The 26,181-nt window shown below is 42.7% G+C and overlaps 1 protein-coding gene across 1 annotated transcript in view; it reads right to left on the reverse strand.

Moving 5' to 3' along the window:
* Nucleotides 1–26,181, reverse strand: part of GAB2 (GRB2 associated binding protein 2) — a 174,967-nt gene that overhangs the window by 24,496 nt on the left and 124,290 nt on the right. The window contains exon 3 of the mRNA XM_030835962.3: nt 3,610–3,853. Coding sequence (XP_030691822.1) covers nt 3,610–3,853 — 244 coding nt within the window. The remainder of the gene's footprint in view (nt 1–3,609; nt 3,854–26,181) is intronic.

Raw genomic sequence — 26,181 nt, forward strand, 5'->3', positions numbered from 1 at the left:
CTTTATCATATGGAATACTGTTATAAAATGGGCTTTTAAACCTGTGTGTAGTAGTTTCAACATTAGTTATATTGGGGTTGGCAACTGTGCTCTCCCTTGAGAATTAGTTTGCTGGCTCTCTGTAGGCTGAGAAATTTTGGATTATATTCTGAATGTTGTGATACTATGTTGTGTAGACTCTGGGTTCTTTTATCATCCTCTGCAGAATGTTGATTTTGTTTTTGCAGGCAATCAATATGGTCAGGTTCAACCTGTAACTTCTGTTTCTCCTCTGTGTGTGGTAGTGAAAAATCTCAGTTTAGTTCACAAAGCTCTGGTTATGCTGATTTGAGTCTGTCCCACACATGGGTAGCTCAAGGTGAGCCTGAGACTTGTGTGGGTTTATACCCAGAATCAGGAATTGCCTTCACTAGCTCTCTCCACACTGGGATACTCCACTCCTTTCCAGTCCCCAAAGGGCTCCTTTTCTGGTTCCTCTAACCAGAAAGATGAGGTTTCTATTAGAGTTTCAGCAGTCTGCCCCACTGTGCTGCTTTGTGATGGAGCCCACTCTCAGGACAAATCCACCAGAGACAGAAGATTTACCTGTGTACTCACATCTCCAAGTTTTGCTCCCCTCCATAATCTGCTTCCTTTCTTTTTCTTTACAGAGTCTTTGGGTAATTATATTTTGTCCGGAGTTTTTATCTGTAATTAGTGGGAGGGACAGAAGCCTGTGGTGGCTTCTGCCACCATAGCGGAACTGGAACTCCTAAGTTCTTTTTCAAAGTTTCTATCTCTTTCCTAAATTTCACCATCTCTTTACTCATTATCCACCCCCTCTTCCCACCATAGATTAAAGCAAGTAACACAACTATTTTAAAGTCTTTGTATGCTAGCTCCAAAAACTTGGTTGATTTTAACTTGTTTCTATGACCTGAGCTCTCTAGGACTATAGGTCAACTTTTACAGTTTCTTCAGATGTCCAGCAATTTCTCATTGTATACTGACATTTGGGATGATATGTTATAGAAATTTCCTTCATAGCAAAAGCCATGTAAATTGAATCTCGCTAAATGTGGGTCCCCTTCTTTTTTTTTTTTTTTGGTCCCTTGTTTTAAGAGTCAAATCAGTCCTGCTTTTTGACTGCTCTTCAGTGCCTTTGAACAGGATTTTAAAATGTTTTGTCCACAGTTTATAATTGTTACAGTATGTTTAGTATCATGCATGCTACTCCACCATTACCAAGAACTACATAATCCTTCTAGACTGAAGAAAACTTCCTTCCCGCCCTCCTTTCCTGCTTGGAATTCTACAAACACTGTTTGAACTTACTGTTTTTTAAAATCTCCCTGAGATCCTGCTCATCACCCTCTCGCTCCCACACCCACACAAGTAAAAACAAAGACACAGAGAAAAGCACAACTTGATCAAGGCCCTACAATTAAGCTGCTTCCCCAGATGTAGATAAATTCTGTCTCATCTATTATGTTACCTCCATAGCACAGATTTGTTCAAATATTTATTATGCACCTACTTTGTGCCCTGAGTCCTGTCCCAAAGAGCAGTAACATATTAATATAAAAATCCGTAATACGAGGTAGGAAGTTCCAAATGCTGTGAGAAAGATCATCAAAAACTGCTATGGGAATTCAGAGAAAAATGAATTCCAGCTAGGAAGATTTAAAAGAGGTTTTACAGAGGAGGTGAGGGTACAGAGAGTGGGCCCAGCTGCTAATTCAAGCAGAGACATTTATATATGTGTTCGCTGTTGCTTTAGCAGTACCATGGGACTGGAGGTGGTGGCAAGTTGTTAATACTATATAAAGCCTTCCACTTAAAGTATGCTCTGCAGTCTGCACTGACATCATCTGCAGTTTTGCAGAAAGGCAGGATCTCAGGACCCACCCCAGGCCCAGTGAATCAGAATCAGCATTTCAGCAAGACCCTCAGGTATTTCATAGGCACATTAATGTTTGAGAGGCACTAATATAAAGTGCTCTGTCTTTCACTAGAATTATGACTGTAAGACCTCGCATTCTCTACTACCAGGCAATCCTACATGTAGTAGAAGGGGAGGCGGCACAGGAGAGCATCTGGCAGTATGTCCTGAGCACCTCCTACCTCCTGGCTACCTTAGGTATGTTTTGCCATTTTATGCTCGTTAAGTAAGCCTTTGAATTAATTATTCCCACTCTGCAGATAAGGAAATTGAAGGTCAAAAAGGCTCAATATGTGGTCCAAGGTCACAAAGAGGTGGCCAAACCTGAATTTGAACCCATAACTGACTGACTGCAAAATACTTTTCACTCTGTAAAATACTTTTCATTCTACTATACTGTCTCTGGTCTGTGCTTCAGGAGAATCACGTACTAACTAGTTCAGTGATCTTGGTTAATTCATTCTACCTTTTTAGAACTCAGCCCTTCATGTGTATGTTGATGGAAGTCGACTGAACTAGTGAAAGTTCACAAATGAATCAACGCTGCTTCAGGAAAATGGGTTTTTCAGGCAGACATAAAACTGAGTGTTGGGAGGTTCTGTTGCATGAAAATGACTCAGAAAACCACAACCAGAACAGCACAGTGTAGAGAAAAGAATACAGGACCAGAAAGGAGAAACCTGGGTTCTAGTCCTCTCTCTGTCATTTATTAGTTGTGAGTCTCAGTTTCTTCATCCATGAAATGGAGATAAATGATCTACCCTGGCGATCTCTCAGTGTGTTTAACTGGTTTAAGTGAGATTATGCACGAAAATACTCTGTGACATGATTTATTAATACAGCCAGTTCTCTAATTACCTTAATTTTCCTAACACAAATTAGATATTTCTAAATTAATTCATTAAGGAACATGATTTACAATCTGCTGGCCATGGTAGAATTGGGAACCAGCTCTGGCAAAAGCCCACCAGCTCTGCACTTTCGTTTACCCTAACAATGGGAATAAAAGGTAATAAAAATATGTACAGGCTCTGCACCTGTTAGAGTTGATGGTGTTAGAAAAACAAAAACTTATTCCAGAGCAGGGAGTCCTTGCTCTAGAACTTTGTGTGATGATGAAAATGTTTTATATCTGTATTACGCAGCATGGTATCCACTAGACATGTGTGGCTACTGAGTACTTGAGATATGGCTAGTATAACTGAGGAACTTACTTTTAAATTTTCTTTAATTTTAACTGATTCAAAGTTAAATAGCCACATGTGGAGAGTGGCTGCCACATGGAACTGTAGCTCTAGAGCAAACGTGAGATAAGGATTTGTTCGACAATGTTAAGGTTTTATAGTTATACTCTTAGGGCCAACAAGTGCACTGACTTTGTTTTTTGCAATTCTGAAACTCTAGTTCCTAATGCCTTTTCTTCAAATTAAACCAAAAAGTTTTATAGCATGATTTCTGATAATGGGAGGCTTCTTTGGAATCCAATTATTATTGTATAGCAACGTAGATGATACCAATAAAATGTGAAGGTTGCCTAAGCAAAAACAGTGATGTTTTGTTTTATAATTATATATTTGCCCACCTGGAAAGATAAAATAGTTTACTCTTACGTATTTAAAATTAAACAGCAGAGTCTGAAAGGTACTAGGCCCTGCGAGCGGTTGCTCAACCAACTACTGCTGGCCTACCTTGCGTTTTCTGCTCTCCGGCTTATGCACTGGTGCAAGTAGAGATACTCCTGAGGTGCACTGGTGGACAAGGCGGGCTGCACGTGGTTCGACACCGAGGGTTCAAAGGTGAACAAGGTTGGCTGGCTGGAGTGCGATGGGGCTGAGGATTTTCGTTCTCGGAGAAGGTGCTGATTGGAGCTGCTGAGCTCAGCTGGAGAAGAGCGGGCGCCGTGACTGGCTGAGGAAATGTTCCTCAGGGAGTCTGTGAAAAGGAGAAAGAGCTCTCTGAATGGTAAAGGAAGGGAAGGTGTCCTTATCCCAAACTGGGTTGTCAGACGAGGAGAAAATACTAAGAGCAGAGGCAATGGTCCAGCCGCAGCATTCTCTTCCTCATGCACCTGTCCCGGCTCTGCCCTCCCAGAGCGCAGGGCTGTGGCTTCCAGGCTCTGGACCTCCGTACTGCTCCTGGACGCGACTCCCTATCACAGCCTGGGCAGTATCTGCCCCACTTCCAGGAGGTGTGCCTACTCGAGGTCCAGAAGTGCGACTCTGGCTCTCGAGCAAGGCCAGCCTCTGGGGCGGGGAGTGCCACGGCCTTCCCTCTCTTTGGTGGCTCCTGCTCTCATCATCTCCGTCAAAGCTAAGCTGGCTTTGCTAAATGAAGCTCTGCTTCCTGAAGACTTATTTACTGAGTACCTGGACTGTGTGTTACTGTACTAACGACAAAAGCACATGTAATTGGAACGGTCCCTTAAGACTGGTCCCAGCTCCTCCCGCCTACCCTTCCAAGTCCTCTGAGGACGATGTTCCCCACATCTTGTACTCACCACTCTCCATCTATTGGTCTTTTTTCTCTTAACTCTTATCTTAAACTCTCGTCTGTTGTGTTAGAAAGGAAGTGAGGTATTAAAGACAGATAATAGTTTAGAGTAATACCCCCAGCCAAGGGCATTATTCATTTGGCTGGCTCTCTAAGCTTAGTCCAAATTCCTTAGCACAACATACAAGGCCTTTCACAGTCTGACCTATTTCCTGTTTCCCTCCTCCCATACCCCAGGCATATGAAAGCTTCATCAGTCTGTGAATGCACCAGCCCCCCCCCTTTGTTTTTTTACATCTTTATTGGAGTATAATTGCTTTACAATGGTGTGTTAGTTTCTGCTTTATAACACAGTGAATCAGTTATACATATGTTCCCATATCTCTTCCCTCTTGCGTCTCCCTCCCTCCCACCCTCCCTATGTGACAGAGCGAGAGAGTGGCATGGACATATATACACTACCGGCCCCTTTTATGATTCTTTGTTTTGGCGTATGCTGTTCCTTTTGCCTGGATTTCACTTCTTCTCCTCTGGCACTCACACACAGACTTTAAGACCCTACACGGGTATCACATTCTCTCTGAAACCTTCGTGGACTTGGCCATTCTTCTGGGTGCTAACAGCACGTGGCCCATGCTTCATTATATCCACTGTCACCCTGCTTCCTTGCCTGGCCCACGGGTTTCTAAGAACAGTGACGGATGATGTTACCTCTACAGTGCCAGCATTTACCGAATAAACCCCAGGTACATACAGAGTTCTGAGTCTGTCTTTGTAGAATAAGCAAAAACATTCATTCAGCATACAATTATTCCAACAGTGAAACTTTTTTGTTCAAAAGAAAGATTTAAAGATGTATTTTCCGGTGGGAGGTAATGTTTTAGTGGTGATGATGGTGGCTTTCTATGGTTATTCAAAGCACTTCAGAGGGGACATAGTTCCCTGTTATCTTACCTATTTTAGGGCCCTTCTCATGGCCCTGGGCAGGATCCACCAGCTCGCGGATGCTCTGCAGCATTAATGACTCTGCAGTCTTTTCTGCTGCTGGGCAAGACAACTTCTGCCAGCGTACAGCAGGAAAAGCCACAGGCCTCTGGGGAAAAACTGTCCCATTGACAGCTGTGTTGACCTCCAAAATGAATTCCCATTACAGGTCTCGTAGTGAACTGGATGTTTGTTAACAGAATCAATGGCTTCATTACTCCATTAGACCTGCAAGATGAACTCTCTAGTGGCAGAGGAGAGGGTTTGTATTGGGGGACAGAGAAAGCCCAGCGCCGGTGATCAGCCCACGCTGCTGCCTGAGGAGACATAGGGAATGTGCAAGGGAAACCTCTGGTGCATTCTACACTCTCTGTGGTCTTTTGGACTCCTCCTCCTCTGCCCAGCCCTTCAATGCGGGCTTTCTCCAGGGTTCTGCCCCAGACCCTCCTATGACCTCGCTCTCGCTCTGGAGACTCTCCAGGGGTATCCTGTCCACTCTCACAGCTTCAGCTATGTGATAACAGCTCACAAATCTGCATCTCTAGCTCAGTTCTCTCTCCTGGGCTCCCTGTCTTATATCCCCACCCCACTCCCCATCAACTGAGCGTCTCCATTCAGCTGTCCCACAGGCAGGTCAAGCTCAACAATCTAAACGGAACTCCTCCTCCTGCGTCTCTAGTTCAGTGAAGTGTATCAACGTCACCATCCAGTCAGTTCCCCAAGCCGGAAACCTAGGCATCATCTGTGACTCTCCCCTGTTTCTCAGCAACCACGGCATGTCATCATGTCACTGCCTTGCTTAAAATTCGTCACTGGATCCCTGGTATCCTCAAGATGACTTACAAAGCTCTCTCTTTTAAAAACCACTTTCCTGTTTATTTCTTCAATCTTGTTTCCCACCTGTACTTCCTTGTGTTTCAAACAGAATTTCAGGAAAACACCAACCTCTTTCTCATCGCTCCATACATTAGGCTACCAATTCAGTAAGGGCAGAGGTACTGTCTCTCTTGTAACAGTTTTACCCCTAGAATGAAGCCCAGTCTGTGATCCAACTCCATAATCATGTGTTGATTAAACACAGGAAGTACATATAGCATAAGTCGTCATACTCCCTCAGTAACATCCACTGACTCCTCATTCCCTTCAGAATAAAGTCCAGGTTCCCCAATCTGACAAGAATAGCCATTTTGTCACAACCTACTTATCCTGCCTTGTCACCCAATTCATCCTTCATGTCCCCTATGCTGAATGCTTGTGGGTCTGTATAAAGGAAGAGTGACCTATCCTCAGCTCTAGGGCCCTCTGCCTCCAGCTCAGGCTATGGATTCAAATCTGTGACCCAGTCTGTTTACTCACAGAGCTAGAGAAATTTCACCTGAGTCTCAGTTTCCTTATTTACAAATTGACATAGGGTGGTTTTATGAGGATGAAGTGCATAGAGGGCCAAGAAAGCACTGCAGGTTGTAGGTACTCAAAATGTGTTCTAGTCACTTCTGTATCTCTGTGCCTAGAACAGTCCCAGCACATAGTGGGTGTTCATGACACTGAATTCATTGTTGAATGAATAAAAGAATATTCCCTGGCATAAAAATCCACATATGCTTGTTTCTTGTGGTCAAAGTCAGAGAGGTTTTTCAGGTCTGTCAATAAGGCGAAGTAAGGGGTAGCATGAGTTGGGCCCACAGACACCTGGAATTCCACTCTTCCGACATAAAGCCATGTCTATGAAGCCAGTTAGCTCCATAATGGCCTGCAGCCCCAGGAAAGTTCTTTCAAAGCTGTTTGGGCACTAAATCTTGCCAAAAGCCTACCTCAGCTTGCAACTTTAAAAGACTTCTACCTGAATTCATGTGATGATTCCTTGGTACCTTTACTGGGTTGAACAGTGTCAATCCAAAATTCATGGAACCTCAGAATGTGACCTTATTTGAAAACAGCATCTTTGCAGATGTAATTCGTTAAAATGAGGTCATACTGGATTAGTGTGGAACCTACTTCAATGACTGGTGTCCTTATAAGAAAACAGAGACAAAGACATACAGGAAGGGGATGAAAGAGGTAGAGATTGGATAAACAAAAGGTGATATATCCATACAACAGAATATTATTCAGCCATATAAGTGAATGAAATACTAATACATGCTACAACATGGATGAATCTCCAAAACATTATGCTAAGAGAAAAAGACTAGTGATAAGACTATAGATTACATGACTTTATTTATGTGAAATGTCTAGAATAGGAAAATCCAAAGACAGCATGTAGACTAGCGGTTGCCTGGGGTGGGGAGCAGTAATGGAAAGTGACTGCTAATGAGTATGGTATCTCTTTTTGGGTTGATGAAAATTTTCTAAAATTAGACTGGTGATGGTTGCACAACCCTGGGAAATACTAAACCCACTGAACTATATACTTTAAAAGGGTGAATTTCATGCTATGGGAAATACATCTCAGTAAATTTATAAACACACACACAGTTTGACAGTTCCTCAAAAAGTTAAACACAGAGTCACCATATGACCCAGCAATTCCACTTCTAGGTATATATCCAAGAGAAATGAAAACATACATCTACACCAAAACTTGTAAACAGATTTTCACAGCAGCATTACTTATAATAGCCAAAAGTAGAAACAATCCAAATGCATATAAGCTGATCGATAAAGAAAATGTGGCATAGCGTATAATGGAATATTCAGCAGTAAAAAGAATAAAGCACAGGACTTCCCTGGTGGCGCAGTGGTTGAGAGTCCGCCTGCCGATGCAGGGGACATGGGTTCGTGCCCCGGTCCGGGAAGATCCCGCATGCCGCGGAGCAGCTGGACCCGTGAGCCATGGCCGCTGAGCCTGCACGTCCGGAGCCTATGCTCCGCGACGGGAGAGGACGCAACAGTGAGAGGCCCGCGTACCACAAAAAAAAAAAAAAAAAAAAAAAAGAATAAAGCACAAATACATGTTACAACATGTACAAACCTTGAAAGTACTGTGCTAAGTGAAAAGAAGCTAGATTCCATTTATATGAAATGTCTAGAAGTGGTAAATATATAGAGACAGAAAGTAGATTAGTGGTTGCTTACGGCTGGGGTGAGGATGGGGTACGGTAAGTGACTACTAATGGGTATAAGGTTTCTTTTCGGGGTCATAAAAATGTTCCCAAATTAGACTGTGATGGCGGTTGCACAGCCCTGTGAATATACTAAAAACATTGACTTGTACACTTTAATTGAGTGATATATGGTGTGTGAATTAAAACACACACACACACACACACACACACGCATAAGCCCTTTGCAAAGTATGAAGTGTAAAGTATATGCAAGAGATTAACAGTCATCCAGTTAAATTCATCTGCCCTTTAGTTTTTCTTTATTTCTTCTCCAAAGAGAAAACTGAACACTCAGTAAATACTGAGCCCTTACTAAACCCCCTTGAGTAAGAGACATTCTCCCCTTCCTACCTTCAGTTCCCTATAACTCCTCCAACCCCGCTGTTCAGGGTTTCACCCCATAATCATAGCAAGGCAGTGGGAAGTTCAGCTAAACAGAAGGCAAGCACTCATGGTTTGGGGTGAAAAGACTCAAGCAGGTTGAAATTCCACCTCACAGTGTGTGGACCTCATGCACAGGACAGGAGTCAGGAGCCCAGGGATCCATTTCCAGCTCTGCTGTTAACTAGCTGTGAGATCATGGACAGGTCTCTCTCTGAGCTTTAGTTGCTTACCTGTCAAGATGGGAGGATAATCCCTGGCCTGCTTGTCTATCTTACTGGGCTGTTGTAAAGGGCGAATGAGATAAGGATGTGAAAACAAATACATGCACTCATATAAATATTCACAGCATTTGTTGTTATTGCCTGGGTACCTTCTGAGGAAAGGAAAGAATGGTAAAGATAAAGGAGACATTAGACAATACGTGGCTGGGCTGTTTTTGGTATGTGGCTGTAAGGTTGTTGTAATGATGTGTCTTGGGTCATTAGGAAGGTCAGTTATACACAGCGAGAAGAAAATGGACATTTCCAGACTTCTGGCCTGAGCTTCGATCTCCAAGTCTAGACGAAAGATAATGCCAGAAAATGCCTGAGTCAATTTGTTTTCTTTTCAGCAGGGTTTTATTTTTTCCTCTTCTTCCTGGCTTCTTTTTAGGGCCCTACAAAATCACTCCCCTTCCTTTCTACAATCACCCCTGGGAAGCCTTCCCAGCATAAAAACACTCCTCCCACCTTCTTGCAAAACTCTAGAACAGGAAAGCTCTGAAGGATTTCAGTAGAGGAGCCCAGCCCAGGCATCCACTAGCTAGTGATAACAGGAGCAGGAAAGGGGTGGTTGGCGGGAGCTTCTGGAAAAGGTGACTGGCCAAATAATGACTGGTTCCCTTATCTCAATGCCCTTTTAATCTTTATCCTTCCCTCCCCAAGCCTCAGTGGGTCTCAGAACCCGTAAAATGATAGACCAAAGTTCATGCTGGCGCCCAGGCTGGATTCAAAGCCTGGCTCTACTAACTCCTGGCTCTGGTCTTGGACAGGTTACATAAACCTCTTTGATCCTCACTTGTTCAATAGGGAGAATACATACTTTGCAGGGCTGCTGCAAGGACTGGAGGTCATTTATACAAAGCATTTAGCACGGCACCCCACCATTCTTACTGCTCCTATTCCTAGAGTACACATGGAACCGGCTGAGACCCTGAAATTGGCCAAGAGGTATGGAATTTCTTTCCAAGTCACAACTATACCTTGTATAGATGTTATACGTGGATTAATAAGAACGACAGGGACAATCCTGTCTACAAGAATCACAGCTGCCATTTACTGAGCACCTACTATGTGTCTCTGGTCTACCCCGTGAGGTAGATATTATTATTACCTCCATTGGTTTTTCGTTTTGTTTTTTGGGGGGATGGAGAAACTGAAGCTCAGAGAAGTTAACAGTGAGCTCTGGGGTCACACATTTAGGAAGTGGCAGAGTCTAGATCTGAAAGAGATCTCATTGTCTTCAAAGCCAATTATTTTCACCCATGTAGAGAAAAGAGTTCCTACACAATCCCTATGAGGTGAATGGTATTAGCTTTATGGGAGGCAGAGTCAAATAACAGAATGAGGGTCTAGGTCCAGGTCTGCTGCCAACTGGTTGCGTGACCTTCGGTACGTCATTTCACCTTTCTGGGCCCTGTTTTCTTTATTTATAAAAGTGAAAACTTGGATTAGACCAGGGATACACGTCAAAGCCATCTTTGGGAAATTTACGAGAGCTGCTCCATGTAAGACCTAATGAGTTATATTTACACATTTAGATTCAGATCCACTGGCTTGGTTTTTAACAATCTCTGGTTCTTAATTCTGGGGCAGAGGTAGAAGGGTTGGGGTCAACTGAAAAATCAAGGGCAAAGCAAGTTCTGAAAGCCAAATGAAAGAACAAATTCTTCCCAAAATCTTTCTTGGTATCATCAAAATTCTAAATTGGAAACCATCCATGCTCTTCCTGGCCCTCCTTATCATTTGTCCACAGCCGACTCCAAAGGAACAGTGAGCAACAGAGAGAGCCTGACGTGGTTCAGAAACGTGGGAGTCCAGGTTCTAAAACTACTTTGCCACAGGGCCTTGGGCGAAACTTTTAATCTCTCTCTACATCTCCTCTCCCATGCTGTCAAATGCCAAAGAGAACACCCACCTTACAGGGTTCTTTTGAGGATTCAATGAGGTGAAATACGGGTAAATAGTAACGATTAAATACTAAGTAAGTGGTAGTTAGTTGACAATTGTTATATTATATCATTTATTCCTAGAAGTAGAAAGGTGGTAAAATTCTGAGGGTTCTCACTGGGGAGAAGATGATTAATGAAAGAATTTTGAAACTAATGGTGTCGGATTTTATGGGATGAGTGGTCCCCTGGAGAAAGCTAATTGAAAAGCAAGAATCAGATGGGTGGAGAATTCTAGAAACAAACACCTGCTGACAGATTGGCTGAGTGCAACATTGGATCAATAGAGCCAGGTCATTTTAACTCACAATCACAAGCCTAAAATTATTTAAAAAGGAATAATCCTCAGAATCCTCTGGCACACATCATTACTAGAGAATTTATTCATACATTTAGGATCAAACACAAAATGTCTTCACTCTATACAATACCTCACATAATATGGTAACTGGAGGGGAACCTAGGGTCCAATCATTACCACCACTGCCCTCCCTACTCACCCCCAAATCTCTCATTTACAGTTGGAGAAACTGTGGTCCAGAAAGGTGAGGCTACTTGTCCAAGGCCACACAGTGGATCACATGTAAACCCTGAAATGAAAACTCAGATCTCTTAGTCCAGGGGTCCTTCTGCGGTACCAGTAGAAAGATGTATCAATGTGAATGAAGATGTATTCTCTATAAAGGGGGGTGGGTAATCAAGCCAGGAGATCTGACCACCAGGACACTGGCCAGTGGGATTGCTATTTTGTCGTGAGTTTATAATGTTATTCATATTTGCATGGTAAGTAGGCATTTGCTGGATCCAACTACTAAAGACCAGTATAAATAATTCCCCAAGTTCAAAAATATAAGTCTTCTAGTGTTTATAAAAACTATAAAACAGAGGAAGAAAAAAGGGGAGGCAGACAGGCAGTAACATGAGACCCTGTGAGACCTTTCAGGGACCAGGCCTCCCCACTCCCCTTCTGAGGAAGGATCTGGGAAAAAACACCATCTCTGAGATCCAAGGGCCAAGTCACGGCACCCTGACCTTGACGGATATGATCTCTTGGTCTACTTTAGCAGAAATCAATCCTGTGAAGGGGCACAGGGCAAAGAGAGTGAGTGGCTGCAGCTCGCAGGCATGTCACACAGTCTCTGGTCACACGTCCTTACATAACCTTCCTTTGCCCTGCGGCATCTCATTTCAGAGATGGGAAACTAAGGTCCACGGCAAATGCCATGCTTTCTATAAGGTCTCTGGTGAAAACTAATTATGCCTTCCTCTAAATCGTACTTCATTTTGCTTTTTGTTTTATGCTGGGCATTCACAAATCTCTCATACTAAACAGATCATGAGCTGTTGGAAGTCAGGACCTAGACCATCTGTTTCTCTGGTGGTGTTCAGCACAACGCTGTGCGTCTGCTAAACGTCCAGATTAGAACAAGGTGCTCAATAAACACACCAGGGCAATACGTTTTGTCAGAATCTTTCCTCTTTGTGTCAGAAGAAGGAGTGAAGAGCTCCAGGATCTGAACGTAAGCTGCTGTTCAGGGTGGGAGGAACTGTTACCACTTAGCAAGGCTGTCTGAGTTGTGTGTGTTTCTGGTTTTGGACAGCTGGTCTATATTTAGCCACGCATGCATTGTCCAGTTCACGTCGGACAGGTCAGCTCTGTTCTCATCTCACCTGCCACACGGACAGCACACCTCAATTGTGACAGACCTTACTCCTGCTCCTTTGAGAGGGGCTTCGGTTGACTGCGTGTCCCCCTCAAAGAGGGAATCCATAATTGGAATAAGCACTCTTGTTGTTAACTTAGGGTCATGAGTACTGACCGTGGGCACTCTGCTAAGAGCTTCAGGCCTGTCAAAAAGAGTGGATCTTGTCCTTGCTCTATGAGCTTATACTGCCGTTGAGAAGAGCAAATTTACACTTAGGGCAGCACTTCTCCCTTCCCCCAAGGAACTTTGGGGACTCACTAGTATTCCCATGGGAATCAATCCATCTAGTGGGCACCATAAGCTCACGTGTCAATGATGCATCTGACCCTTGTGACCTTTCCACAAAAATATCGAAACTATATCACTGTATTTTTCAGCTAACCAACTTCATAAGAGGTAAGCTTCCCCTTCCTTTCATAGTGACTTTCACTAAGGGACAAGTGGCTACCAGCGTGAAACACAAGTGTCAGATATTCCAATGATGGGAGTTTATCAAGAATCATTACCAGTGGCAATAATCACAAGTACAATTCCTGAAACTGCTCTAGTCTGGATGGCGAGGCTGGGATTCTAAGAGCTCCGGCTTGCCTAGGGAATTATGAGATCCACAGCATTACCTGACCCAGAACTGTGGCTGTAGGAGAGACAGTGTGGTTAGGGGAAAGGAACGTGGATTCTGAAACCCGAATCTGAGTGTTTTGCTGTGGAACCTAGGAATGGTATCCGAATCTGTGCCCTAATTTGTAAAATTTCTACGAATCGCTACCTGCAGCGTTGTCCTGGAGAGTCAAGGAATGCCATAGTGTCTGTATATCAGTGCTCCACAAACGGAACGTCTCCCTTAGCACTCCATCCCTGGGGTAATCTGGTGTATGAACTGCATCTGCAGACCTTCAGGGTTTGATCAGAGGCAGGACTGGTACCAGAGCATGCAGATGGATTCAACTGGCCTTTGACGGGTGAGTAGAGGACTGCAGGCAGAGAGCCTGGCAGGACTCAGCTTCCAGTCGGCAGCTCTTTCTCAGCCACTGTCTCCGGTCCTGGGGTCACAACAATCTCCTGGCTTCATACCTGTAGCTTCCCTATTCATCTTCCAGCCCTGTGTCCTGATGCCTCAGTAACCCTAGGTTTTTTTTCACTGGGATCCAAAAGGGAGAGTTGTTTTTTAACATCCCTAGGACGGCCAGCACACTAAGACCATATGTACACGTATCTGAGTGGGCCTGCCAAGGCATATTATTATACTAGAACAGGAGCTGGCAAACTAAGGACCATAAGTCATATCTCGTCGACTGCCTGATTTTATAAATAAAGTTCTATCCCTATTCATGGGCATATTCTTTACGGTTGCTTCTATGTAAAGTTGAGTACTTGTGACAAAGAACGTTCAGGTGGTAAAGCCTAAAATATTGACTATCTGGCCCTTTAAAGAGAAAGTTTGCCAGCCCCCAGACCACAAGTTCTCCTTCTGGTTTGTACAATCATGTCCTCTCTCAAAAATCTTAGTACCTAACTTAAGCTGCTCACTAAGGAGACAGAAGCGGGCTGAAACCAAGACCAGTGAATCCCAAACCTATGTTTTGGAATAATCAAGAAGAAGAATCACAGGAAAAGCCCGTGTGGAGAGCCCATGAATATTATTATAAGAAATCATATTCACTTTCATTTCAGCACACCTTGGGCACAAACAACATGCTAGTTTCTAGTCAGCATACAGAATCAAAAGGTTCAAGAGAATAATATGATCGACTTGTGTTGACAGGCTTGGGAAACCTTCTTGGCAAAGCCAGAGAAGGTCATCACAAGAGAGCAGAGACAGCAGTGAGTCTTTCTCAGGTCTTCATGCACATGCTGAAGACCCTAAACAGGTATCGTGACAGTGTGAGGCAAGGAACTATATCTAGAATTTCAGGGTATGGGTTAATAGTTATGAACATGGATTCTGCAGCCATACTGTCTGGGTTTGAATCCCAGGTCCTTTACTTAGTAGTTGTAAGAACTAGGGAAAGTTACTGAACCTCTCTGTGCCTCAGCTTTTTCATCTGTTAAATGGGAATAATGATAGGTATCTACCTCATCAGATTATATAAGTTAAGATCTGTGAAATGTTTTGAACACTGCCTCTACATGGTAATAAGCTCTACGTAAACATTACCTCTTACTGTGAGTAGTAGTATATTTAAAGAAACACCTTTGTTTTTTGAGCACCTCAATAACTTAAGTATAATGCATCTCAAATCAGGAAAGTCAGCAAGGCTTATTTGATAAACATGTTAATCACACACAGTAAGAATGTTTCCAAGTTCAGGGAAAATAGAGATCGTGTTATTTAGGATGTTTCAGTTTTGGGGAGATAAGAATAGCACGGTATACACACTCAAAGGACTGCCATGCAGATCACAGAGAAGGCTGCAACAATTTATTAGCCATACACCGGACAGATATTTAATGTGTGCTTATCATGTACCAAACGCCATGCTTTAAGTGGATTCTTATATAATCTTCATAATAATATTGTGAAGAAAGTCTTGTTTCTATTTTACTGATGCAGAAATTGAGGCTCAGTAAAGTAAAGTGACTTGCCTAAGACCAGGTTAAGACTGAACTCATCAGTGTTGTGGATTCATGTATTTATGATTCCAAGACCTATGCTCTTTGCTCTTTGTACTAGATTGACCTCCTGAACCGGTATGTGTGTGTGTGTGCCTGTGTGTGCGTGTATATATATATATATATATATATACACGCACACACAGGCACACACACACGCATCATACAAGTATAAGATGCAACCTGGGTTTCAATTCTAGCCTTGCCAGTTAGCTGTATGCTCTTGAGCAACTCAGCTCCCCTCTCTTGACCTCCAGACACTGTCATCTGAGGAGTTTGGAACAAAACACTCTCTAAGGGCCCTTCAAGATCTCATATTCTAGAATTTTCTCAGTTTATGAAATCTACTGCCTTCTCTGTCTTGGCTGGGTGTTTTGGCTGTTATGATTCACCAGCCATGAAGAATTCGTTCACTGACCTCATCCACACAAGAAGTGAGGCGGTGGGGAATAAAAGCAAACAATAAATTAAAGGTTGATATGTAAAATAAAGTTCATATCCTACCTCTTCAGACTAGTTAGAACATCATCCATTTTCAATTTTTCTTTGCTTTTTAAAAATTGTTCTTTTTCATTGTATACCACTATTTCAATATATGGAATTTTAGACTCTATGTCCTGTTAATAAGGTTAGAATGTTTTTGAAGCTTCTTTTTTTCCCCCTCCTCAACAGTGAATTTCTCAAAACAACGTTTAGAAATAAGTTGTAATTTTTTAAACTGTCATTTTATGTAACTATAACTATTTACAAAGTTATAAACAAACACTATAACTAAATCATTCATTTGAATCATCATTGGGCAGCCACTATGTGTCTCTACTAATGTGGTGACAGAAAGATAGAAGGGTCATGTTCTCATCCTCAGGTCTCTGACATATCTCCCCTCATTCCCAAACTTTGAGCTCTAGCCTCAGTGAACTACTTCCAGTTCCCTAAGCTTCTGGGAACTTGGAGAAAACAAGAGAAACCGGAACTATGAGGTGGTGGATGTGTTAATTAACCTGATGGTGGCCATCATTTTACAATGTTTGCATATATCAAATCATCATGAGGTCCACTTTAAATATATACAGTTTTGTCAATTATACTTCAATAAAGAGGTGGAAAAAATAAATATCTGGTGTATTTATTTCCATTTATGTGAGGAAAAAGAGAAAAGAGAAGAAAGAGAAGAAAGAAGAGAAACCTGAAGTAACTGAGAAAATCCTGTATTGATCAGTTTTAACCTAAGTTGATCAGAACTTTAATTTCTATCACTAGCCAGATAGGGGCTTGATATTGAAATTAAATTCAGAAATTGAAAAAAACTTTTCTTTTCTTTTCACACTTGAGGTTAACCTCAAATTTTTTTTAATCTGCCAGCTATATCTTGGCATAGAGCCAGGCACAGTTCAGTTAAAAGCAGCAAAACTTGGTGAAAACTGAGGGCCCCAGGACCTGGAACTATACACAGAGGAGGCAGGCAGTCACTGAGAAGGCTTCCAACGGGAGGACCTGACAGAGCTCCTGAGGTCACTGAGAGTGGGTGCGTGGCCTATGCTCTTCTCTGGCATGTGACCCTAGAACAGGACCTGGCAAAAACAGGTACTCAGTGTGCTGAATGAGTGAACACAGAGACGGAAACTGGGCATCACCCAGAAATGGGGGCAGCTGAGTCCGAAAGGAGGAGGAAGCTGTTGAGGGAAAGCAGAAGTGGAGTTTCTTCAGAAACTCAGGCAGACAGACCACTGGCCACCCGGAAGTCAGCCACTGGACGGTGGGGCTCCAGCCACTGGCTTAAGGATTTTGGTAGGACTGGGGTCTCTGAGAGGGACTAAATCAAAGCAGGATGGGGTCTAGTCCCAGGTGGAATTTGATACGACAGTCAGGTTAACAGGGAAATGACTCAAGAATAGGAAAAAGTAGGCAAAGTTCCAGGGCTGACCTTATCTCGCACACAAGATGAGGGTCAGAACTGAGCAAAAAGGGTGAAGAATCCCAGAGCCCTGACTCCATGCTGGCGTGCAGGGTGGGCCTCAACTTGAAGGTAGAGTCCAAAGGCCTTTGCAGAGTTCAGAATCCTATGCAGAACTGTACATAACCGGATGTTTAATCAGAATCAAGAGCTTCAGGGGTCCAAAGTGACCTTACCACAAAATTCAAAGTCCTGATTCTACCTTTAGCCAAAAACTAGCGTGACATTGGGCTTTGGAATCTGGTCTGGGACCAATTCAACAATAATTTATTACCCTCCTTCACTAGAGATAATTAGAAATACTCAAAGAACAAAAAAAGGGGGAGCATCTCGTGGGACGTCTGGGGAACCATCCAAAGCTTCTGGTGTTGAGGAGCTGGGAGGAGACGCTCTCATTTCTAACAGTCTGTGGGTTTGGCAGGTACAATAGACTTTACGCTGGCTGGCTGGGACGGTGTGGGGGAGCGTCTGGTATACAAGGGAAAGGAGGAAGGAGGATCAAGGCTTAGAACGAAAAGAAGAGGGTCAGGTTTCTCCCTGTCGCCCTCTCCTCCTCCAGAGGGTCTGGACTTTGCTGCAGGTCAGGGCTGAAGCCTGTTCCAGGACAAGGCAAAAGTGTCTGTGGGGATTCTACAGAGTTCATGTCCCAACTCAAAGCCTACTCTCAGGGTGACGAGACCCAGCTGCAGACAAAAAAACAACAAATAAACAAAAGACTGAGGAGGAAGGTCGGATATTTCAGGGTTATTTAGAATACCAATTTTTTGTTTTTAAGGCATGAGGATTTCAGATCTGGCTGGAAACTGGTCTGGATGTTTATTTTCCCCACTGTCTCTGGAAAAAAAGGGTGGGTGATTCAGAGAGCAGCCTCCGCCTCTGGGCTGGGGCCCGGATCAGTCTCCACTCTGTTCTTCTTTCCTCCAGGGACCTGTGTAAGCCTGGGGAGAAGCTGCCTATCACCTCCCACATTTTCTCTAAGCTTCCAACAAGGGTGTCCCAGAGGAGTGAGAGATCTGACCCCAGTTAAAAAAAAAAAACCCAGAAAACAAAAGGTAGGGGAGGGAACAAGGGAGGAAAAGTTCCTCCCAGGAATGAGAAGAGAGAAAGGGTCAGGTCTCCTAGAAAGGTCTCTCTCGTCCCCACTGTCCTCCACTCCCAGCTTCTCCCCGGCACTCCCACTCACTGCGTCAGGGTAGTGGGGGAAGGGACCAAGGTCACCAGAAGGTACCTGAGTGGACTGCCTGTCTCCACTACGGCCCTCCCTGCTGTGAGAAGTCCAGCTGGAATAAGGGGTCCTGACCTTTAAGGCACCAATCATTCTCTCTGGAGAGGAAGGAGCTGTTTGAAGACCCTGATAACATTCCTCCACTGGGGGCTGAAGATGTCCCCAAACGCATACCTGTGGGTATAGTTTCGTCCTGGAAGGGAACCAGGACTTAAAATAATTCTGCTGTTGAGTTACTGGGGAAATTCACAGATTACTAGAAGTGTAAATATTCACAAAATATTTAAAGTAGGGGGCAGTCTCACCCACAATTTTAGTAGAGAAATGGTGGGGAACAGATAAAGAACAGTCGGTTGGAACTCTGGGAGGTCATCTTTCTATAGAGTTAGTCATGCAACTACTGTGAAATTCCTGCCAGGGAGTTCAAGAAGGAAAAAAGCTACAATAATAGACAGGATATGGAGGAGGCTCTGGCCTTAATTTCAAAATCTTCAAGAGCTGCAAACGGGGCTCTGGTGACCTAAACTCCCTGAGCTGTAGTTCACAGTAGTTTGTTGGCTACTCTGAGATGGATCATGTTATCTTGCTGATTTAGCCGTCCGAGATTAACGTTAATGTATAGACAGCACTTTACTCTCCAAATGTTTAGTTCTCAGTGATCAACTTCTTGCTTCTCCTCTTTGCTGGCTGTTTTGTGATTTACAAGCAACCACAATAAACAGGTCTGTGAAAAGGGGTTCGGAGAAGTGAGAAGGAGTTAGAGCATACAGCCCTAGGGTGGAGTTAAAAGCCTTGGATGCTAGATCCGGCAACACTGCTTTCTGGCAATGTCAGTGCCTTTCAACTTTAGCTTCCTTATTTGTGCAATAGGAATAGCGCTAGCAGCCTTGCCTAGCTTATTTTGTTTCTTTATATGCAAAGGAGACTGCGTAAGTGTTGTGTAGACTGTAAAGTTCTCTAAAAACACCAGATACTTAAATCATATCCTGTTCATCTTGACCTCCAGATATAAAAATCATCATTTTCACCAAAAGTACGACATGGAAAGCAGTGAAAGAAGCAGCTACTGTTCACACTGTGCGCCTATACATTTTCCCAGCTTCCTCCCAACCCCTCTGCAAGGGAGCATAATCTCCATTTTACAGATGATAACACCTCAAAGAGACAGAGTTACTTATTCAACATCCTAGAGCAAATAAACAGCAGCAGCTAGGGTGCCTTTCAGAGTGCACGTGAGAGTAAGGGACTGTGCAGGTCCTGGACCAGCTACGGAAGAGAGGGAGGAGGGAGGGGATGAGTGGGAAGGAGAAGCCCTCAGCTTGGAGGATTCAAAGGGGTGAGGGCTTCCCTAACAGTGGATGACTCCTGAGCCCATGAATCATTCATCCACACTCTGTGCTGGGAGCTGCTTCTTTTTATGTGTGGTACATCTGGTCAGGGACAGCTGCCCACGACAGGGCCACAAGTGTGAGGACTTGGACCCGCCTGCTCGTAAACACAGCTCAGAGCAGCTTTCTGCCCCCTGACGTGGGGGACTGAAGGCTGTTTTGATTCCCAGAGGAAGGCGGGGTTCTTACTGTTGCCTGTGCGTACATGTACACACCCCCACCCCCACCCCCAAACAAACAACAAGCAAACTCCATGTATGTGATATGAAATCTTGATATTCATTCTTAGAATTGCTTTTCCTTTCTGAGCATCGTGCCCGGTTTCCTTTTGGAAAGAGTTCTCTATCAGGAGGCTGTTTCTTCCACCCTTGTGTCGATATTCAAACTCAGTGTCACTCCTGGTCTGGTCTTGATCCTAGACAGGTTTTATCCTAGGCATTTTTGGCTGGAATACGTGAGAAATTGGAGAGTGGCAGCAGAAAGAAGAAGCCGGGGGTGGCAAGAAGGATTAAAAAAAGACTCCATCTGCTATAGAACCGCTTCCAGCTAAAAGTGAAAAACACAAGTTTTTTTTTTTACGGGTCCCATCACAACTCTTTTAAAAAAAGAAAGGAAAGAAGGAGTATCTGCTTGAAGGAAGCTCCCCATGGGAAGAAATTTCTACAGGACCAACAGCAAGCAGGGGTATGGACTGCACAGCTCCAGCAGATACCTCTACATAGAATACAGTGTGAATATTCCTTTGGGAAATATGAAACTTGAGGGGCTGCCAGTGGTCTAAGGTCTGCGTTGATGAACCCATAGAGAAGCAGAATTACTGAGTGAAAAGAGGATTTTTCTCTCTCTTTGAAGAAAGGAAACTAAGACCTCAATCAAGTGACTTGTTCACATCACCCCAGAGTTGTGATGTGAGTTCAGGCTTCCTCGTCCCCAGCCTACAGACTCACCAATCCAGCCTAATGGCTGGATGAAAGCTCTAGAAGTTACTAAATTCTTGGAATATTCGAGCCCAAGGATTTCAGCAATATGGGTTGGTGAGGAGGGAAAACTGAGCCAGCTGTAGGACTCTGGTGGAAGGGGTCAAGGAGTGCTTCCAATCTAATACGTGGTGTCCACAGGGGCGAAACTATCGGGGCTTGGTTCTGGCAGATTTTCATATTCCAGGAGGTCCAGGACAAAGAGACAGCATATTATAATGCACAGTCAGACCTGGGTTAGACTAGAATCCTGGCTCCACCATTTTCTAGCTGTGTGTGACCTTGAGTCAAAATTGTTGCTACCTCAGAGGATGACTATGAATTTTTAGTGAGAATTTATGTAAAGTCCTTATTTTACATAGAGTAGATGCTCAATACACAGCTCCTATAATTTCCTTTTGTGGCCACTGAAGGTGAGATATCAGTACAGGATGCTCCTCACATAAGGCAGGTGCCGACGCTAACACCCAGGTGATTGGATTGTTCTCAGCAAGCCTCAGAAAAAGGAGAGCAGCAGTTGTATTTAGGAAGAATCTCAGGCAGATGAGAGTTGGATAGCCCATCTGAACCCAGCCAAGGCTGGGTTCAGAGAAGAGTTTTAGTCCTGGAGTGCTAGACAGGGAAGAAACACTCAGTTTCTTTATTTGAAAAAAACAGAAACAGTTGATAAAAGTGATTAAATGAAATAAAGTACTTAAGCAAAAGGAGGTAGTCAAATGTTAACTTCCTTCCTGCTTTCCCTCAGATCCTGATTCTCAGTGAAAAGAAACACTGACTTGGGTGATTAATCTCTCATTCCTTACCTGAGGGTTTTATAGATATAATATATATACTTTCAAGACAGCTTCTAAATTACAACATAACCTATTATGTGGCTGAATCTTTTTACATACCAGATTCTCCTATGAGAGGGAAGAAAAGGCCATTTGTCTTCATCAGAAAGATCTCACAAAAAATCCTAAACCTCTATCAGAGACAAATAATACCCTTGCTCTGGTAATTAAACTACTAGACATCTAATAAAATAATCCCTTAAAAAAGAAGTTAAAAGTTAAAGGGAATATACTGTTTAATAGACAAAGCTGTTGAAAAATACTGACTTGATTATTTGTCACCCCCTTAATACTTCCCCTCCTTTTCTTCCCTCACTGAGACGGTGGTGCATGGGCTGGTGCTTCCATCCTTGGTGATGCCTCTGTTACAGAATTTCCCTGTGACTGTCTGGTTATGTCTGTCCCCTCCACTAGACTATGATGTCTGAGGGCTGGAACTCTATGGTTCATCTTTACAGTCTGTAGCCTCAGTGATTATGATAGGGACTCTCACAGAATGAGTGCTCCATGAAGATTTGATGAATGAATGAGTAAATGAACAATGTATGAATGAATAAATATTCCCACCAAAGAAAGCAAGCCCAGATGATGTAGTTCTACATATCTGAATTTGAATTATACTTAAATTCTATATAGTAAAAGTAGGGATTCAGAAAATAACTATTTTTTAAATATGTGATTTTTAAAAAAAGATATTTGCACCAAGAGTAATTTTTGCTACATCTCAAGGATATGTTTTTCTTGGTAGGGACACCTCTAATCCCACAAGGGAATAGTCCTTAAAAGCAATTTGCTTTCTGGTTCCTCCTCCACCCCATTATACCTATTTCCTAAAAAGCTGACGTATTCCTTGGACTTATTTCTCACATTTATGAAAGCGTTGAGACTAGGGGGTCTATGGGTTCTTTCTCCCACTTTTTAAACATTTCTTTCTTATTTTGTTCTTTTTTTTTGCATGAGTATTTTATTTCTTTATCAGGAATAAAATAAAATGAAAAACAAAAACAAAATCCATAAAGCCTAAAATAACAAAGATTTGGGGGGGAAAACAAAAAAGTCCACACAGGAAGCAAAAATTATACCAAAGAACTTAAGAGTAAAATGGGGGCTCATAATCCTTCCTCAAGGAAGATCACATAATTCCTAGGGCAGGACATCTAGCCCAGGCACAATCAGCTACATAATTTGCAGAGCTCAGTACAAACTGAAAATGCAGGGCTCCATGATCAAAAATTAAGAACTTCAACACAAATAAGTGGAAAGATATCTTGTGTTCATGGATTTGAAGAATTTACATTGTTAAAATGTCCATACTATTCAAAACCATCTATACATTCAGTGCAATTCCTATCAAGATTCCAATGGCATTTTTACAGAAATAGAAAAAAAAAAACCTAAAATTCATATGAAACCACAAAAGATGCCAAATAGCCAAAGCAATCTGGAGAAAGAAGAACAAAGTTGGAAGCATCACACTCCCTGATGTCAAAGTATATTACAAAGCTATAGTAATCAAAACAGTATGGTACTGGCAGAAAAACAGACACATAGACCAAAGGAACAGAATAGAGAGCCCCAATATATGGTCATTATTTGACAAGGGAGCCAAAAATACTCAAAGGAGAAAAGTCTTTTCAATAAACTGTGTTGGGGGACTTCCCTGATGTTCCAGTGGGTAGGACTCCACACTCCCAGTGCAGGGGGCCTGAGTTCAATCCCTGGTTGGGGAACTAGATCCTGCATGCATGCCGCAACTAAGAGCCCCCATGCTGCAACTGAGAAGTCCACACGCTGCAACTAAAAGATCCCGCATGCCACAACTATGACCCAGTGGAGCCTAAATAAATAAATTTAAAAAGTGATGTTGGGAAAACTGGATATTCACATGCAAAAGAATGGAATTAAAACCCTATCTTGGTACAACCACTATGGAGAACAGTATGGAGGTTCTTTAAAACTAAAAAAAGAACTACCATACAACTCAGCAATCCCATTACTGGGCATATACCCTGAGAAGACCATAATTCAAATAGAGTCATGTACCACAATGTTCACTGCAGCTCTATTTACAATAGCCAGGACATGGAAGCAACCTAAGTGTCCATCAACAGATGAATGGATAAAGAAGATGTGGCACATATATACAATGGAATATTACTCAGCCATAAAAAGAAACAAAATTGAGTTATTTGTAGTGAGGTGGATGGACCTAGAGTCTGTCATACAGAGTGAAGTAAGTCAGAAAGAGAAAAGCAAATACCGTATGCTAACACATACATATGGAATCTAAAGAAAAAAAAAGGTTATGAAGAACCTAGGGGCAGGACAGGAATAAAGACGCAGATGTAGAGAATGGACTTGAGGACACAGGGAGGGGGAAAGGTAAGCTGGGACAAAGTGAGAGAGTGGCATGGACTTATATATACTACCAAAATAGATAGCTAGTGGGAAGCAGCCACATAGCACAGGGAGATCAGCTCGGTGCTTTGTGACCGCCTAGAGGGGTGGGATAGGGAGGGTGGGAGGGAGACGCAAGAGGGAGGGGATATGGGGATATATGTATATGTATAGCTGCTTCACTTTGTTATAAAGCAGAAACTAACACACCATCATAAAGCAATTATACTCTAATAAAGATGTTAAAATAACAAACAAACAAAAACCCTATCTTAGGACTTCCCTGGTGGTGCAGTGGTTAAAAATCTGCCTGCTGATGCAGGGAACATGGGCTCGAGCCCTGGCCAGGAAGATTCCACATGCTGTGGAGCTACTAAGCCTGCATGCCGCAACTACTGAGCCTGCGCTCTAGAGCCTGCAAGCCACAACTACTGAGCCTGCATGCCACAACTACTGAAGCCTGTGAGCCTAGAGCCCATGTTCCACAACAAGAGAAGCCACCACAATGAGAAGCCTGTGCACCGCAACAAAGAGTAGCCCCCTCTCACCGCAACTAGAGAAAGCCCGCATGCAACAACAAAGACCCAATGCAGCCCAAAATAAATAAAACAAAACAAACAAAAAAACCCTACCTTACACAATGCATAAAAATTAACTTGAAATGCATAAAAGATGTAAGACCTGAAACCATAAAAATCCTAAAAGAAAACACAGAGGAAAAGTTCTTTGACACTGGTCTTGGCAATGATTTTTTGGATATAACACCAAAAGCACAAGCAAGAAAGGCAAAAGTAAATAAGTGGGACTACATTAAACTAAAAAGCTTCTGCACAGCAAAAGAAACAATCAATAAAATGAAAAGGCAACCTAAGGAATGGGAGAAAATATTTGCAAACTTCATGTCTGATAAGGGATTAATATCAAAAATATATAAGGAACTCATATAACTCAATAGCAAAAACTCAAATAACCTGATTAAAAAATGGGCAAAGAACCTGAACAGACCTTTTTCCAAAGAAGATATTCAAATGGCAAACAGCTACCTGAAAAGGTGCTCAACATCACTAATCATCAGGGGAATGTAAATCAAATCAAAACCACAATGAGATATCACTTCACACCTGTTAAATGGCTATTGTCAAAAAGATATGAGGTAAGTGTGAGCAAAGATGTGGAGAAAAGGGAACCCTTGTGCACTGTAGGTAGGAATATAAATCGGTACAGCCACTATGCAAAACAGTATGGAATTTATTCAAAAAGTTAAAAATAGAACTACCATATGACCCAGCAATGCCACTTCTGGATATATCACTGAAGGAATTGAATATACTATCTGGAAGAGATATCTGCTCCCTCATGTTCATTTCAGCATTACTTACAGTAGGCATGACATGGAAACAACCTAAAGGTCCACTGAAGAATGAATGGATAAAGAAAATGTGACTATATATTTAAAAAATCACATTATTTATATATATATATATATACACACACACACACACATTCTATAGACACACACACACACGTATATAGTGTGTGTGTGTGTGTGTGTGTGTGTGTATATATATATATTATATATAATTCAGCCATAAGATGAAGGTAATCCTGCCATTTGTGACAACATGGATGAACCTTCAGGCCATTACACTAAGTGAAATAAGTCAGACAGAGAAGGACAAAAACTGTATAGTCTCACTTACATGCAGAATCTAAACTAACCAGACTCATAGAAACAGAGAATAGATTGGTGGTTTTCAGGGGCAAGGGTGGGGCAGGGGAAATGCGTAAGGATCAAAGGGCACAAACTTCCAGTTATAAAATGAATAAATCCTAGGGATGTAATATACAGCATGGTGACTGTAGTTAACAATACTGTAACAAATGTAGACTTGAAAGTTGCTAAGAGAGCAGATCTTAAAAGTGCTCACTACACATGCACTCCGCTACACGTACATCTTGTTTATTCATTAATGGACGTTTGGGTTGTGCCCACATTTTG

This window comes from Globicephala melas, chromosome 8, assembly GCF_963455315.2.
Source record: "Globicephala melas chromosome 8, mGloMel1.2, whole genome shotgun sequence".
NCBI lineage: Eukaryota > Metazoa > Chordata > Mammalia > Artiodactyla > Delphinidae > Globicephala > Globicephala melas.